General features: G+C 40.6%; 3 protein-coding genes across 4 annotated transcripts; 1 reads left to right on the top strand and 2 right to left on the bottom strand.

Moving 5' to 3' along the window:
• Positions 1-778: 778 nt before the first annotated feature.
• RB195_003565 (uncharacterized protein) lies at positions 779-3424 on the bottom strand (the record flags this gene model as incomplete). The annotated part of the gene is made up of 10 exons (XM_013437062.2): positions 779-910; positions 1034-1178; positions 1248-1354; positions 1413-1539; positions 1618-1765; positions 1860-1998; positions 2219-2275; positions 2379-2563; positions 3123-3228; positions 3314-3424. The coding sequence occupies 10 exons, from the start codon at positions 3422-3424 to the stop codon at positions 779-781; spliced, it is 1257 nt and encodes a 418-aa protein (XP_013292516.2).
• Positions 3425-7714: 4290 nt separating this feature from the next.
• RB195_003564 (uncharacterized protein) lies at positions 7715-10418 on the top strand (the record flags this gene model as incomplete). Of its 2 annotated transcripts, XM_064201271.1 has the most annotated exons (4): positions 7715-7800; positions 9398-9450; positions 10071-10172; positions 10246-10418. In XM_064201271.1, the coding sequence occupies 4 exons, from the start codon at positions 7715-7717 to the stop codon at positions 10416-10418; spliced, it is 414 nt and encodes a 137-aa protein (XP_064057151.1). The 2 variants fall into 2 exon arrangements, with proteins under 2 accessions (XP_064057151.1, XP_064057152.1); XM_064201270.1 differs by lacking the exon at positions 7715-7800 and having other exon boundaries at positions 9409-9450; positions 10071-10418.
• A 1334-nt stretch (positions 10419-11752) lies between these two features.
• RB195_003563 (uncharacterized protein) lies at positions 11753-14929 on the bottom strand (the record flags this gene model as incomplete). The annotated part of the gene is made up of 3 exons (XM_064201269.1): positions 11753-11881; positions 12196-12316; positions 14787-14929. 3 exons carry the CDS (start codon positions 14927-14929, stop codon positions 11753-11755), a joined length of 393 nt encoding a protein of 130 aa, XP_064057150.1.
• Positions 14930-17352: the final 2423 nt, after the last annotated feature.

Raw genomic sequence — 17352 nt, 5'->3', positions numbered from 1 at the left:
GAGAAGTTTCTACTAAGTAAACTGTAATAATACTCACATATACCAATCATTTAGGATTTTTTGTTCGATCTTATCGTCCACCTTAAACTTGAACACTTCTGAGCCTCCTTTCCAACCTCACTTCACAACATATGAAAATCAAAATACAAACTCGATCGAGAGCATGAAATCTGAGGTCAATCTGGCAATAACTAGTTATGGCCATTAGATCAGTTTAGCATTTTCACTTCTAGGTTAGAGTTAATCAAGAGGACACTCTACTCATTCTCTTTGTGACCAAATTCCAATTCCAACATCATCATCTGGTTATCTTGAGGAAAATATCGCACTAATCGTAGTTTAAAATTTTCTCTATTTTGAACAGAAAGCTCTAACAAAAATTGTTACCGTAAGAGAGAAGAAATACAATCCTTTTATCACGATCATGTCATACAAGTATAGATGCTCTTTAGATTTATCTAGTAGTGGAATGCTGGCAAAGAAGGAAAATAGGATAGCTACGTTACTGAGAAGAAAAGAACCGCATATATACATTCCATTTTCCGTGTTTTGAAAGCCCGAAACTACACATGCTACGAGTAAATCAACAAATACAGAACATTTTCAAATATGCAGTATTGAATGTAATTAAAAAGTGCCATAGGTTCAAATGAGAAAGAATACAGCGGCAATCAGCACTTCAACCGAATAACCCATAATTTTACATGTGCGGAGGAAAAAAGACAATTAAACGTAACAATTTAAACTAGATAATATTACCGGCGGCATAAGAAACATTTCACAAGGAAAATGTTAACTTCTCACCAAGATTGAAATAGTATGCAGCGCCTGCAACACCTGCTGCAGCAACCATCGTTATAGCGTATCTAGAGATTGGACCCCATCTATGGATCGGATTTCGATTCTTCACCTGAATATACAATACCGCTAGGAATGATCAGTAACAGAAATTGTAGGAAACAAGCAAAAGATAAGGATAAAGGATAAAGTGTCTGGCGTTAATCAAGCAGAAGGAACAAGAAAAAAACTTCACCTGTTCTCTATATAAGCGTGAAAATTCGGTTTTCAAAGCAAATGGAGGCATTAGCGATGCAAGGTATAGAGAATCCGATAGGATTGCATCTGAGTGAAGCTCGTGAGGCATCGTAGAAAGCAGCTGATGAATGACAGGCATTTCACTAAAATAGAGAAAGAGGAGAGCAACATCTAGCATTTGAAGTTGAAAAAAAAAGAAATAAAGTAATTACCGATCACAGGCTAAAATGGCAGATTTTCTCTTCAAAACAACGGTAGCACATACATAGATAGAAGTTAGGGGTGGTGAAGCTAAGAATACGTCAAAAAACCGCACAATCTATAAATTGAAGAAGATGAACTCCAGATGCAGTAAGTTTGCTGCAAAAATAACCTACTTGTTGATATTGTTCGAGCGAGTGACTAAACCAAGTAAGTGGCCAGCTAAGCGCAAACATTGTGCCTAAGTGCACATCTCTCATAACCCGTTCCAACTGTGGATCCACTCGAGACAATATCACATACCTAAAAAGATTCTCGCTTATTAAAATACTAACACAGAGGCCCACGAATTACAACTGCAATTAAATTAGAATTCCTTACAGAAGTTCAAGCTCACGAAGCACGCTCTGCTCCAATGTTTTCAACAGATACGCTCTAAATGGGCCATGACGAGCAAGATTTCTGCAAACTTCGTAGGCGTTTTGATTACCACATACGAGAAGCACAGTAAGGCATACATCGTGAAAACCTTAAAAATTTTATAACTGAACTAGCAGAAGAGGTAGGAGGTACGGAATCCGTAAATAAAAGTCGAAGAAATATAGTATATAGAAGATAAATACCTTGATAATAATGAAATCGTGGATTACTTCGTAAAACGCGGATTATAAGCGGGGTCAGCTGGTCTTGAAGAGTAGATCTACGTTCATCAGATATGTTTGGAGGAAATCGTGCTAGAGTTCGCTGGACATCAAGTTCGACCTAAACTTCAAAACTTTTCCTTGATTGGGAGATTACTATAATTAACAAATGCGTATCCGTATTTAAACGTTTCAGGGACGGCACTAAAATATGAGAGGTACACCCGAGAAAAAAACTCAACAAAATATCGAAAAAAAAGATTAATCAAAAAGTTAGTTCCATGGAATAAACGACAAAGTAAACATTAAATTATAACGAAGAAACGTAAATCTACACCCACCTGATGCCACTCTCTGTGAGATCGCAAGGTTTCCTCTGTTTCTTCTTCAGTTTCCAACTTAAAAAAATCAATAAGAAAAATATCGTAGATACTGAGCAAGTTATAAATTTAATATCACGAATTGCTTAGATCTACCAGTAATAGCAAAGAGAAACCTTACAGTGTCTTGTGTTGAGGATGACATAACTGAAGAAGTTGAGTCCGAGGTATAAGAGAGAGTATCGAAATCAGCATCATCGTCTTCATCAGAAGTGACGAGTCGTCTTGCTAATATGGGCCATATCTTAGCCCTATACTGATCCAGAACTAATCCGCCGTTCGATCGAGCAAAGCTGCGGAGATTTCCTGTAGGAATGTATACTAGATGGAATGGGAAATTGCATTTGTTACTGTTAAGAATCGACGTTTAAATGTCGAACGAAGTAAAGAACTTATATATTAAAGGTTTCATTGTAAAATTAATCTCGTTTAGCAGCTACTCTATTTTATAGACTTATATACTTTACATTTATACAAATCATAAATGACACTGCTTTTCTCTACATCAAAATGACTGCTAGGCAAAGTCTGTTAACACCGCTTGTTTACGGCTAACGCTTGTCGCTTTCGTCAGAGGCTCAGTATCCACGATGGCCCGCTTACATCATGGCTACCGAGGAATTGTTGTTTTCCTTGACTTATTACGATTAAAAAAGTCTTTTCTAGGGAAATGATGAAATATGCATTGAAATGGAAATGTTTCAAAAGCAGATACGACAGAAACTCAGAAAATGCTACTTCTTGCAATAACCTAGTTCCTAGATAGCTATTAAAATCATTAAGAATGCGGAGAAAAGAGAGAAGAAATAAAAAAAGAAGAATAAGAAAAAAGTGTTTATGAAACTGTAAGTGAATAAGAACATACCGATGTAATCTTCAAGGTCTTCATCAGCATGCTCTTTTAAAAATCTTGCAATTTCTTCACGTTTTCGCTTCAAACAATTGTATCGAGCCGAAGCAAGAACTCTTGACTGAAAATAAGGCAAAAGTGAACAAACGACTCAAAGTCAAAACAACAATAAACAATATGAATAGAATAATAATAGTATGAAATACCTTGCCATAAGACTTCAAATAACTGATATCATCGCATGAACTTGTTTCCAGTTGTGTACACAAAAAATCAGTCTCATGTATTGGTGTCGGCGGCTCCGAGTACGAAGGCATCAGTTGCCTTCAACGAAAAGAAAAAGCTGTAAACAATATTTAAAAATTTCGATCAGCTTATATTAGGAGGATATCGTTAGTGGATCCTTGAAATACAAAAGAAATCAAAAACAAACATAATCAAAAGCAATCGAAACAATATACGAACGGAAAAATATGAAACTTTCACTGAGACGTGACTAAATTAACATAATTACGCAATTCTTGAAAAAGTGCGCTCCAACTCAACGAAGCAAATTTCTAGAGCGCGTAAACATGAACCGAGTACTGGATGCACACATTTTACGATAAGATATCAGGAATGATGTGGGCGTTTCACAACTGTGTTAGTTTTTTTTTCCTCTGCGAACGTTTCCCTTTGAAGAAAACACTTCCAATGATGACTAATGCTTGAAAGATAAACAATCGAAATTAATGATGACTTTGGGAATTTCTTTAGAGAGGAAGGAGAAGTTCTAGAGGAGAGAAAAAGAAAAAAAAAAACGGGGAAGATTGGAGGAATTTTGCAAGCAATATCCCGTGAACCAGATATTAGCGAAGGAACCATTAATTGAACAACAAAAAAAAAAGCCTGTAAGAGTACAGTTTGACTCTCTACTGGAATAAAACATAATTATAGCGGAAATTCGCGGGCATGGGGTCTACATTCAACGAGTTTATCGTAATCAGTTCCGCAACGAGAATCTCGTTCAATCTTCGTCACAGGATCCTACTGGGAAGCGCTCCTGCTGCTGTAACATCAGACAAACACGTGCTCGTTAGCGGTCAAAAATATTGTCACTTCATCCTGGTGGCTTTCTTCATTGGGTGGCGCGGACCAAGTTTTCTTCTGCCTAGAGTGGTCAATACAATGTTGAACTGTGACGTCACCCGTTGTTGTTACATCTGATCCCTAAAACCATCACCAGATCAATTCTTCGTGACAAATGCTACAAATAATCAATAATATCAGCTGTGAACAAGATTTGCAAGAAGAAAAACATCAGCGAAACACTATCCGGAAGTGAAAAACGATGTTACGTGACTCCGAACACTTTAGTTCTCCACAACATATGGTAGGGTCAAGACGACATGAGGCACGTACGCAATTGCGTACGCGGCTTCTCTCGAGGCGCTCCGGTGGAGCGTAGCGGCTACGAGCGTACTGGGACCCTTGGTGGCAACACACATCGCTGCAGTTTGCGATCGTCCCACCTCGGTTAGAACTGCTGCCTCCACCACGTCGTTTCGAGCACGTACGCAAATGCACCGTGCTTCATCTCGTTTTCATCTGACTATATTTACGGCTATGAACTCGAACTACTTTAATAAAATTAGTAAAGTCAACGTCTAAAAACCGCAAGTCTAGCAAATTTTTTTTTAAATCGTAGAGGAATAATGGAAAAGAAAGGTGTAAATGTAGTTGGGAGTGGGTGGTTTTGCCAGGGTGCTCAACGCTGCTCGAATCGAACTGTACTCAAACTGTACACAGAGCGCGAAAAGTCATTCCTAGAGCACAGAATCGTTTTTAAAGGCAGCGTACCACGAAATTGACGGGGTGCGAAAATCCTAGGGAAAATGTAGGGTAGGAATGAGATTGAAAATGAACGTGACGAAAGCGCGTATGGTTCCGCTCATCCTCACGTAATCGTCGTAGAAGAAAACGGCGTGGAAGACGGCGTTTTTTCCTACAAAGTCAGTTGACGCTCGCTCTATCGGTCGAAGATTAATGATGGTCTCCTCGCCAGCCTGTTCAAGTGAGAATAATGAATAGGCTGGTGAGGGGAGCGTAAAGTGCACGTAGATGCGCGTTCTAACGTACCACGTAGGAACTAAAGTGGTTCCCACGCCGTTTTTTTATGACCACTAGAAGGAATTGAATGGGAACACGCTCGTATCCGTAACCTATAGCCAGAACGCTTCGTTTTTCCTGTGGTTTCCGTACCACGTCAATTTTATGATACACTGCCTTTAACTGTCAAATAGCTTTAACCTTTGAAGGTATCAACCCACGAATCGGAGGTGGTACGGATTTCAAGTGAAGTATTCGTTTACGGGATCGTAGATTATGGGGAGGAGGGTGATTCCGTCCATTTTTTCCTAGTTCGCGCAAAAAAACGGCCCGGACGATACGGCTTCGAGCGGTCCCGGCGCGCTATCTTCTACAACGAGTTGGATTGGAGCGCGCCAGCCTTGTGCATGCGCCGCATCTTCCGGGCCGTTTTTTACGGCAATTAGGAAGAAATGGACGGAATCACACCCCTCTCCATAATCTACTATCCCGTATACAAATACTCCACCTGAAATCCGTACCACCTCAGATTCGTGGGGTGATGCCTTTGAGAAGGCGATGGATGGCTCATCAATCGATAGTTTATTCCTGGAAGTGAATAGTCGGGTCAGTCGGAGCGCTAAAACCTAAGCATTAGTCTTAGAGGATCCATGATAAGGATGCTAACGATTGATGAGGATTATCAGGATAAGAAAAGGAGGGTAGAGCTGGAACTACTAATACTTTAATTTTACGCAGCTCTTCAAACAGGCATACGGGAAGAAGTTAAGTTAGCTAAGCCATATTATCCAGTACATTCAGCGAAGGAAGAGAACCGAAATGGCCAGATGTGCTTTCCCTGCAGTTCGCATTTGACAGTTGAGAGTGGGTTTTTTGCTTTCTAAGTGTAGTTCGAGTGTGAATTCGATTAGAGCAGTGTTGAGTGCCCCCTCTGCTCTTTCTGCTTGATACACATGCCTTCTCCGCTCCTCTCCCAATCGAACACACTTCGCGGCCGACCGGTTGAGAAGTTTGGGGGCCGCTATACACCCTTACAGGTGATATGTGAAGAAAACTTGTGAACGAAACTATTTTTTTCCATTTTATGGATTTCATATCCATTTTTGAACACATTCCTTCCATATAAATCTCTCTTTTGGTTTCCCGTGGACATTTCTAGGTTAACGGTGCGCAAGTCCTTTCTAGAAAAACTCGACTGTGTACTTCTTGCCACAGGCGAACTTCTTTGGGGAATTCATAGCGGGAAACGGTCAATTTAACGGAGTTTTAAAACGTACAGTACCTTCGGAGAAGATCAAAACGACCCAAAACGATCAAGCTGGACAGAGTCGCGTGCACTCAAAGCGGTGCAGTGGAGCAGGCGGTTGGGATCGATGCAGGATCTTTTCTACCTCTATTTCTCCGCTGCAGCACGAGTCTGTCTGAAACTATCAGTTCATCCGCGCCGCTTCGAGTGGAGTCGCCTACGCTACTGCGCCGGGCTTCGCGCCGTTTTGATCCGACTATATACACTCCCGAATTCCAAACGAACAATGATTGGCTGTACTGAGTTACTCTTTTGTTTTCCAAGTGACAAAGATACGGTAGCAACTATGAACACAAAAAGAGCTCCAGGTTCATCAGATATTTCTCGTTTGTGGCACAGTTCTATTATTCCGGAATGCACGGAACTAGAGGTGTCACAACGGCTAACGAGAACTTTCTATGTACATATTTTCCCCAGTATCATGATTTACAAATGTCAATTGTTGCATTGTGGTTGTAACTGGACGTGGTTGGCACCTGTCTAAAATGATAAGAGTTTTCTACGCATCCTAGGGGCATATTGAACTAAATCACCTTAAAGGCATCACCCCACGAATCTGAGGTGGTACGGATTTCAGGTGGAGTATTCTTATACGGGATAGTAGATTATGGTCCCGTCAATTTCTTCCCAATTGCCGTAAAAAACGGTCCGGAAGCGCGTACACAAAGCTGGCGCGCTCCAGTCGAACTCGTTGTAGAAGATAGCGCGCCGGGACCGCTCGAAGCCGTATCGTCTGGGTTTTATCGTTTTTACGGCAATTTGGAAGAGATGGTCGGACTCACCCTTCTCTCCCTAGTCTACGATCCCGTATACGAATACTCCACCTGAAATCCGCACCACCTCGCATTCGTGGGGTGATGCCTTTAACTTCTAAATGAAATTCACGCTACTTTCACATCTGAACTTCTACACTGTAAGAGTGTCGTGAAATAGTCGTCCACATCTGCAATTGTTACTTAGCAACATTGGGAAAATCAAAGTATATCAAAAAAAAATGAGCTGCGGCTAGTGCGTTGCGGTCGTCCCCGTTAACATAAGTACTGACACCTACAAAAAATAATTGCTCGCAAATAATCAAATTACTTGCGAAAACTATGGGCTCCTCTGTTGTTGTTTGTAACCGTATCCATTACAAAATTTCCGGTAGTCTAATATTGCAGTCGATTACAGGCTTTCATGATCAGTCTGTAGGAAAATTTCTGATCTACTAATTATGTACTGTATTATAGCTACAGTGCGCACGGTTTCAATACGATCCAGCAAACGCTTCCTTCTTGACTTCCCTCTGCTATTGATCCGGTAAGATCAAATAAACTCAGCGAGGCGAACAAACACTACAGCGGACGAGCGGGAGCAAACGATTATTTTCCTCAACATTGAAATCATGCGTTTTTGAAAACTCAAAGGACTGAATCTATGTGATTTTTCAGTTGTCATACTGTTTGAAATCGTAGAGAACAAGAATTTTTGAATAGTTTTATCACGCTCTTCAATTTGTAAGAAAGAAATTTTTTACTGGATATTTAAGACTACTCGAATCAACCGAAAGTAAACTGTATGATTGACTCTGAGTGATACAAAATTGTTTCCATGGAAAAATCTTCGCTGTTCCATCACCATATCGTCACTTTTTTCACTTGTTCTGGACCAAAAGTCAAACAAATGCTTTATCAACGAATTCGCGTGGATTTTCGCCTATCAAAGCGTGATATCAGCGCCGGTGACTCAACCTCTTCGGCATACATCAGTTGCGCTTTTAGGTGGTGATAAGTTCCGCCTTCAAATAAAAAGCTAATAGCTGACTAAGTTCTCGTGTCATTCCCGGTGTTTTTGGAAAAGATCCTTAATAATTTAGTTAAACAATTGTAGAAATTTTCGTATTTATAGAATACTGATTCCTTATTAACTTCATGGAGTTTTCTGAATTTTCTTCGTGCAGCCTTGAATAGTTTAATTTCCTGAATTTCTCTTAGCTATCCCGAGCCGTATATAAAGATTATTATCACATGTATTTTGATATAAAAATGTCATACTCTTCATATCTTATCGTATTCTTTTTTCTTCTTTAGCTATATCACATGTCAGACAATATTCTCCCTTTCCTACTCACATTTTGCTTACTTCTCCACAGTTCCAAGTAAAATTTTATTCAGTATTGCACCAAAAACAGTTGACGGATATTTCCGCAGAAGATGCGCTACAAAAAGAGAGGGATTGGCCTTCAAAGACTCTCGAAAAAAAAATTCAGAAAGAAAAGTAAGATATATAGGGAGTGATTATGGAGAAAGTGACTAAAGAATGGAAAAATATGCTTTATCTACAACAATCAGTGGCTCTAGTTTTATCTCTAACCGCTTTAAAAAAAACTCGACCGTGGTTGGTTGGGTTTTTTTAAAGCGAGTTTTTATTAAGTTAAAACGAAGAAGTTAGTGCGTCTGTGGAATCTGTGGAAACAACTGATTTTCTTTTTTCATAGCTAAAAATATCATAGTGTATCAGAAAATTCTAAAATTTGACAAAAAAATTTTTTTGAGACAGAACAACAGAACTCCAAGCTGAGAGAAATTAATAAAACCAAAGAGATTTGACTTCTAGAAATTTTTCTTTCACTATCTAGCTCTCTATTTTAATGTACTGGGAATAAAGATTTCAGTGACCTTGGTGAATGAAGGAATTTGCGCGCTCTTCTTAGAAGCCATGGTTATTAAAGCTTTTTTGAAATTAAATTGTATTTATTTATGGTCATAAAAGTAGCAGTAGGTAGGTTTTTATTGTACTCATTTCATTCCACTCCTTCATGCGGATTTCTCATCATTCTTTCTTTCTTTTCGTTATTTGCTCTCGTTTCGAACGTTTCTTTGAGATTAAATCATCGCGAATTTCATTTTTTTTTCAGACATCTCGAAAATGTGCAAGATATTGCTCGTGATCCTTGCCTTCTTTATTCCTGTGAGTTCTTAATGGTTCATGTCCAGTGGTTTGCATGAGATGCTATCGATGTATATCCATTTATTTATTTATAAAAAAAACAAAAAAATATACCGAAACCCACGATCTAAGAGTAGTCATATATGGATAGGAAATGAGAAAAAATCGATGTTGAACTCGACATGTTAGGATCAGAATTGGAATAAAATTCTTTTTACGGACGTTGTTAATTCCCGTTGCTTGTTTTGATCCATGGGTCATTAAGGTTTTTTGCCATCACCAGATCGAGCCGCTGTTTTTTTTTCTTTGGACGGAATCACTCCCCCCTCCATATCCCCCCCCCCAAAAAAAAATACCCCACAAAAAAACCCCACCACAAAAAAATGGGGGGGGGAAAAAAAGTTTTTTTAAAAAAAAAAAAAAATTTTTTCTTTTTGAGCTCAAAACTTTCATCGCAGGAGGGTTAAAATATCAATCAATTAGAGTCGAGCCATGTAGTTTCGCTTCTGACTCGTCGGCGCCACCCTCGTTTGGTGTGACAATCTCCGTCAAGACTATTTAGGTTACTATCCGATTATTGTGTGTTTAAAATACAAAAAATGCCGGGAGAAACATTAAAACTCTCAGATTTTTGTTTACAGCCTCTTGCCGTGCTGTTGGATCGAGGTTGTCGTCGAGAATTTTGGTTGAACTGCCTGCTTACGTTGTTGTTCTTCATACCTGGCGTGATACACGCTATCATAGTGATAATGAGTGATAGGGGGCATCACCATCATCACGATCATCATTATGATCATCATCACCATCATCATGAAGAAGTTGTTGTTGTTCAACCACATACTCACTACGTTCCACAACCGGTAGTGGTCGCACAGTATCAACCTACCGTCGGTCAACCATACGTGATTGGTCAGGGTGCACAGCCAACGACGATTGGACAGGGAACTGTCGCGTATCAGTCAGCACCTGTGTATCCTGCTGCTAAGTAATAGCTGTTAAAGGCATCACCCCACGAATCTGAGGTGGTACGGATTTCAGGTGGAGTATTCGGTAGATTATGGAGAGGTCCGTTTTTTCCTAATTGCCGTAAAAAAACGGTCCGGAAGATGCGGCGCGTGCACAAGGCTGGCGCGCTCCAATCGAACTCGTTGTAGAAAATAGCGCACCGGAACGCTCGAAGCCGTATCGTCTGGGTTTTATCGTTTTTACGGCAATTTGGAAGAAATGGACGGAATCACGCTTCTCTCCCTAGTCTACGATCCCGTATACGAATACTTCACTTGAAATCCGTACCACCTCAGATTCGTGGGGTGATGCCTTCACGTCTCAGATAAACCGCGACAATCGGGTAGTGTGACCTAAAGGTTATGCACAGACCGAGTGTATAACATTCTCTCCTTGACATCTTTTTCTACCTTACAGTATTTTTTGAGATTCGATTTGTATCATGCTTTGCTCATTTTACCACATTCGTACGTACCTTATTACTCGTTCAAGCTGCCTTTTTTCAGTTCGTCAGGGTTGATTTATGCCTGTTGATCTATTATTCTAATGATATGATGACATATTGTACTTTTTCCTTTGTTGAAAAATATGACAGAAACAATAAAGCATGTCATTTTGTAGCGAAGACAAAGACATAATCAAGAGGAGCATCACAAGAAGCAGAAAAAAGCAATCAACGTGAATATATCTGTCTCATTATCATCAGTTATCGGTCCTGAACAGATCAAGAACCACCCCACACCTTTTCGAATTGAATTTTGTGATAAAATCAGCACAGACAAGCTTAGAATTCTAATTTAACCCCACTGAAACTGAACGGAAGGGGAAGTCGTAACAGATAGCCTTGCTATCTCAAAATATATACTAAAGACGAGTACACCTCAGTTTCCTAAGCAGTAACTTCCATTGTTCAAGGTTAACAATCCAAAATGTCAATAAATCGATATTTGAGACCTTCGGTAGATTGTGATCAAAACGAGAACTCTGGAAATTAAGCTTAACCCTATGAAAGTACCTCGGTTAGAGAATGCATGTCTTTGCCAGCTTCAATTCATTGAATTGTTGTAAATAAAAAATGTTAAATAATGATAATAAATATGATAAATAAATAATGAAAATATGATAAATATGAAAATAAATAAACATGATAAATAATGACAATAATTTAAATAATGTCTTATATATTACTTAAGGGAAACTGCACGTAAATGATTTTATTCATGTTTATAAATGCAATTTTATTACGGTCCCTCAGGGAAAATGATTGCTTAGAACCACTATACAGAGATGTTTGGTTTATTCGACAATGGTAAAATTCCTACAAATATATTATTAACAGTAAAACTGTTGAGAAAAATGTGCTAAGGGAAAAAGCAGAATTACAGTTATCTGTATTGCAGCAACATCTTGTCACGTTGACCAACGGGAAATTCGTACAACCAACTGCCTGAAAAAAGAAAATATATCATTTTTTTTTCAACCTAGCCATCTACTTCGAGGTGGGACCATCAATAGGTTTATTTGGGCTGCAGCGACGAATGATGCTAGAGTTGGTCCCACCTTGATCGCAGCCGCTACGCTGTAACACACCACTTCGGACGCGGCTGACTTTACACAACTGCACCGAGTTTCGTGTCGTTTCGGCCGTACTATATCAATTTTTATTTAATTATTAATTTTTTTAAACAAATCACGTTTCGGTGTTGTCCCCATCTTTTATGGAATGACCGATTTCTTTCGTGGGAAAGAAATTATGATTACCTTGCATGATATATCGATCGGTTTTGCAGCATTCACTATGGCTCCGATGAAACCGTTGGTTTCGCAGTTCCCCAATCGTCCATCAAGTGAGTATAAAGGAGAGTAGAAGCTGCCGTTTATGCTGTAATTCATAAAGTTGACAATTTTTGGTCCATCAAAAATACCTGCTCTACTTTAGGGCCGTTAGGTCCTAGTTAAGGTAAAATAACGCAGTCGTTAGAGGTATAAGGGCGCAATGGTGGGGTCGGATCAAAACGATCTGAAGCTCGGTGCAGTTGCGTAAGCGGTTGCGCTTAAAGCGGTGCAGTGGAACGTAGCGGTCGAAATCGAATGGGACCCTTACTGGCATCACTCATCGCTGCTGTTCACGATGGTCCTATTTCGTCGTATACGCAACTGCGCAAGCTGCAGGACCAGGACTTTTGACCCAACGATAACACACTTTGAGTAGATCTTGCGCAGCCGGTTAGAGTTCCGCTGTAGCCGCACGGTCGATGGTTCAAAACTGCCCTCGTGCCAGCCAAGCCTTTCATCCCTTTGGGGCAATAAATTGATGCCAGACTTATCTGAGAGGATAAAAACACTGACTTGATCATCGAGTGGGCCCGGAAGTCATTGTACAGGCCAACACGCGTTCCAAAAACCTCAAGATTACGAATCGCGGTGAAAGTATAAAAGAATAGAAGGATGGACAAGTGTTAGCGCATCCCGAGTGCATTGATACGCCAATAACTTTATCCTTTATCCTTTTATAAGACGCTTTGCTGCGATCGTCGGTTTCTCGACACTCATCAAGTCTTTCATCCTACCGCAGTCCATAAACCACGCTTTGGTGTCGGACTGGTCTAGAGGGATGAATGCAGTGACCTTGTACTACCTCGACTATCGGCTGACTTTACTAAAGCGCACTTATAAACCTCAAAAGGGTTGAAAAGTGTGTCGATAACGCGGGAACTCGCGCCATATCTCGTATGGTTCTTCCGATCCGAATGAGACATTCGAACCATTCGCGCTCGTGATCGATCAGTCAGCGGTCCATGCTAGGCGTCTAAGATCTAAGGTGAGCATTCAGTGAAGTCGCTAAGTTGGTGATTGAAAGTAGGCGTGGAGTATATCAGTTTAGTTGTGGATAGGTTGGTCGTTTAAATTGTAGATTGAATCGCCTATTTCAGGCTCTGAAGAAGGCGACATCGCCGAAACGTTAGCCAATGAAATTATTTAACACCCGTGTGTACAGCTTATCAAAATCGATACGACATACCTCAAAGGAGTTTATCTCGGGATCTCAAGGGTGTTGATAGACGCTGGCAATTCGCTCTTTATCCTTTATAACACTTTAAAGCAACTCTTCACGCTAGCATAAATGGTGAAAACCATTTTACACCGTTTCATTTCGTCAACCATATGGGCGCGAAAAGCTCTGATTTCTGATAAACTTGTCAGTGCAGCGGTCTAAATCCATTTGTTTTCTGGATTCGTGGTGTTCTGCGTTTTCGTTGTGACCTCTCCATACGACATCAAACACTATCTTCCACTGAAAATGAACCAATATGGGGAATTTTTGCGACCGCTGCTTTTAGGAAAATCCCCACTTTTTGCTCCACACCATGGATATGAAGTTATAGTCACAACTAACTATAGTAGAGTTAAAACGACATAAAGCACGGTGCAGTTGCGTAAGCGGTTGCGCTCGAGGCGGTGCGATGGAGCTTAGCGGTAAGGATCAAGTAAGGACCTCTGCTACCACCGTTCATTGCTGCAGTTCGCTATGATCCCACCTCGATTCCAACCGCTACCTCTACCACGCTGCTTCGAGCGCAACCGCTTATGCAGCTACACCGTCCTTCACATCGTTTTGACCCGACTATATAGTTGGGTCAAAACGACATGAAGCACGGACAGTTCCGTAAGCGGCTGCGCTCGAAGCGGTGCGATGGAGCTTAGCGGTAAGGATCAAGTAAGGACCTCTGCTACCACCGTTCATTGCTGCAGTTCGCTATGGTCCCACCTCGATTCCAACCGCTACCTCTACCACGCTGCTTCGAGCGCAACCGCTTATGCAGCTACACCGTGCTTCACATCGTTTTGACCCGACTGTATAGTTGATTCAAAACGACATGAAGCACGGACAGTTCCGTAAGCGGCTGCGCTCGAAGCGGTGCGGTAGGGCATAGCGGTTGGGATCGCGTGAGGATCCTCGCTATTAACAACCATCTTTGCAGTTCGCCACGGTCCCACCTCGATTCCAACCGCTGTCTCAACAGCACCGCTTCGAGCGCAGCCGCTTACGCAACTGCCAGTGCTCCATGTCGTTTTGACTCGACTATAACTTGATTATTTGACGCGCGACTGCGGATTTTGACTAGTACTGGGTGGCGTGTAGAGTTCGCGTACGGAAGAAAAATGTAACCCTTCTTTCTGGTTTTTGGCCGACGAGTACTCGCACTTGCTGCCTCCTTATCTTTCGCTTTATGACGCGAAGCGAAAATGTATAAAACGGCTAAGTAATCGTAAAAAGATCGAGAACGTGTTAGTGCATTCTATTTAGTAAAACAAGAAAAATTGATGAATTGATAAAACTCTTCATTTACCTCATACACCACTTCGTTGTATCTGGACAACGTAACGTATTTTTGAAGTTGAACGAGGTACCGTTTGCAATTCCAATCATCATATCCGTGCATTTGAGCGAGTACACTGTTGTTAGGAATCCAAAAAGTAGCAATATCCGCATTTTGTGGAACGGTAGGTGAAAAATGGGCTGAAAAATGCAATAACTGAAGTCGAATTGATTGATGAGCATACGGTATGGGATCGGACGAATGGTACGGTCGAGTTAAATTGACCTGAACTCTGTGACAATTGATTACGCTCAAAATGGATCCGTACTCTGCAGTAACGTTAGCTTGGCTTTCGAGCCTCCAAGGCAACCGCTTAAAGGCATCACTTCATGAATCTGAGGTGGTACGGGTTTCAGGATTTTCGATTCTCGAGGGCTTTCGACCCCTGTGCAATTTCATAGAAACTTAGGTTGATTTTACCCGACCGTACAATTTGTTTAGGAAACTACTTTAGCATATTTAGTAATTAGTTTAGTTAGTAATTAGTTGACTGCTATTTGACCCGCTTTTCAATCTGCAAATATTATTGAACGTAGACCAATGTCATAAAAATAAGAACGTGAAAGTTGAGAGAAAAAGAAGAGTACAGAAACACAACTGCATTATTTTGTATTTGGATGATTAGGAACAAAAATTGGAGCTAATCGATAAATCGTTGGGTAAATCAGCGTTGAAATTGCTCAAAGTTGGGTCGCTTCTTCTTCTAACGGGTTTAATGCAAAGAAAATCATAAGCTAAAATAAAAATTTGTTCTTTGAAGAGCTGTAGGAATATAACAGAATACAACACGGCATATTGTTCAGTTTATATTGCTTATATTATTTATCATAAAAACAGATAAATAGCTTGAATCTAAAATTTAAACTGTTGAGCTTTTACATTTTTTATGAGAATCATAGCGGGCACTGTTATCAGTTCATGATTACAGCCCAAAATTAGCTATTGATTTCCTGGTTTGCAGGAGTGAGCCCAGTAATGTAGCCTCATGGGAATTGTTCGACTGAATCAGGATGAAGTTACGGAACTGTTTTCGACTGATTGGATAATTTGAAAGACTACAATTTTTCGCAGCAATCGATCGGATTATGCGGATCATTACTCTATGTATACTCTGCTCTATATGTAAGGGCTAATAAGTTGTTTTGAGAAAGAGAAAAACGAGCGCGGCTACTCCAGTACCTTTATGTTCCAAAGAGGAGTGTGATCTTTCTTTTCAGAATACGATATGCTCAGCTTCGTTTTAAAGGCATCACCCCACGAATCTGAGGTGGTATGGATTTCAGGTGGAGTATTCGTATGCGGAATATTAGATTATGGAGAGCGGGGTGATTCCGTCCACTTCTTTCTAATTGCCGTAAAAAACGGCCCGGAAGATACGGCTTCGGGCGTTCTGGCGCACTATTTTCTACAGAGAGCTCCACTGGAGCGCGCCAGCCTTGTGCGGCGCCGAGTATTCTGGACCTTTTTTTACGGCAATTAGGAAGAAGTGGACGGAATCACCTTCCTCTCCATAATCTACTATCCCTTATAAGAATATCCCATCTGAAATCTGCACCATCTCAGATTCGTGGGGTGATGTCTTTAAACGGGAATGAAATCGAAATGAAATCCAGTAGAATCCTCCAATGTCTTACATTAATGTGTAGTTAAAAGCAGCATACCACGAAATTGGCGATGTTGGGATCTCTCGAGGAAAAGATAAAATTAGAGGTTTCTAGCATGAACGCTCAAATGCACCCACATGAAATGCCTTCCTGAGAAAAAGAGGTGGGAGACGGTTTTTTTATTGGTTTTTTTTCCCTACAAGGCACGTTACAACGCCACCTCTGTGCTCTATCATAACCTATCCATCGCATTCACTCAAAAGGATGAATAATAAAAAATAACTCTTCCAATAACCATCGCATTTACTTGATTAGATCGCTCGAAAAACTTCGTTAGTTATCATCCGCTCGCAGATGCGGCGCGTGTACAAACAAAAAGGCCGTTTCCTGCGCTGATTTTCTTTTTGAAATGATGATTTGGGGGAAATTGAGGGGTGAGCACGCAAGTAATCGTTTGTAATCTACACCTCTACCTCTACCACTTTCTGAGAAGGTCCCAACTTTGTCAATTTCGTGGTATGCAGCCTTTAATGTGCACAACATTCACTCAGAATCCACATTTCTCCTCACCGACAGTGGTATCAACTTCGTTCCTTCATCTATTCGTTCACGTTTTGTCTGGATCACAACTCCTCTTCAGTCTTTCCGCTGTGGAGGTAGCAGGAATTGATTGATTTGGAAAACCTAGTAGGTTTGCATTCGGAGTCGTCATGTGAAACCCTACGCTTTACAGTATTGGGCTGCCACTGTTTTTGATACCAATCAACCTCTTTTTCTTGTTCCCCTCCCTATTACGGACTTCTGACTATTGTAGTACTGGTCTTTTACACACATGTCCTCTTGTTTTTCAAAGCATATACAGTAAACTTAAAAGGATCTTTTCCCCCAGATCAAGTCTCTATTCTGTTCATAAGGTCTTTGGTTCTGGACCA

Source organism: Necator americanus, chromosome IV, assembly GCF_031761385.1.
Source record: "Necator americanus strain Aroian chromosome IV, whole genome shotgun sequence".
NCBI classification, from domain to species: domain Eukaryota; kingdom Metazoa; phylum Nematoda; class Chromadorea; order Rhabditida; family Ancylostomatidae; genus Necator; species Necator americanus.
Note: the sequence above shows the minus strand (reverse complement) of the source record. Positions and strands in the feature narration are given on the sequence as shown.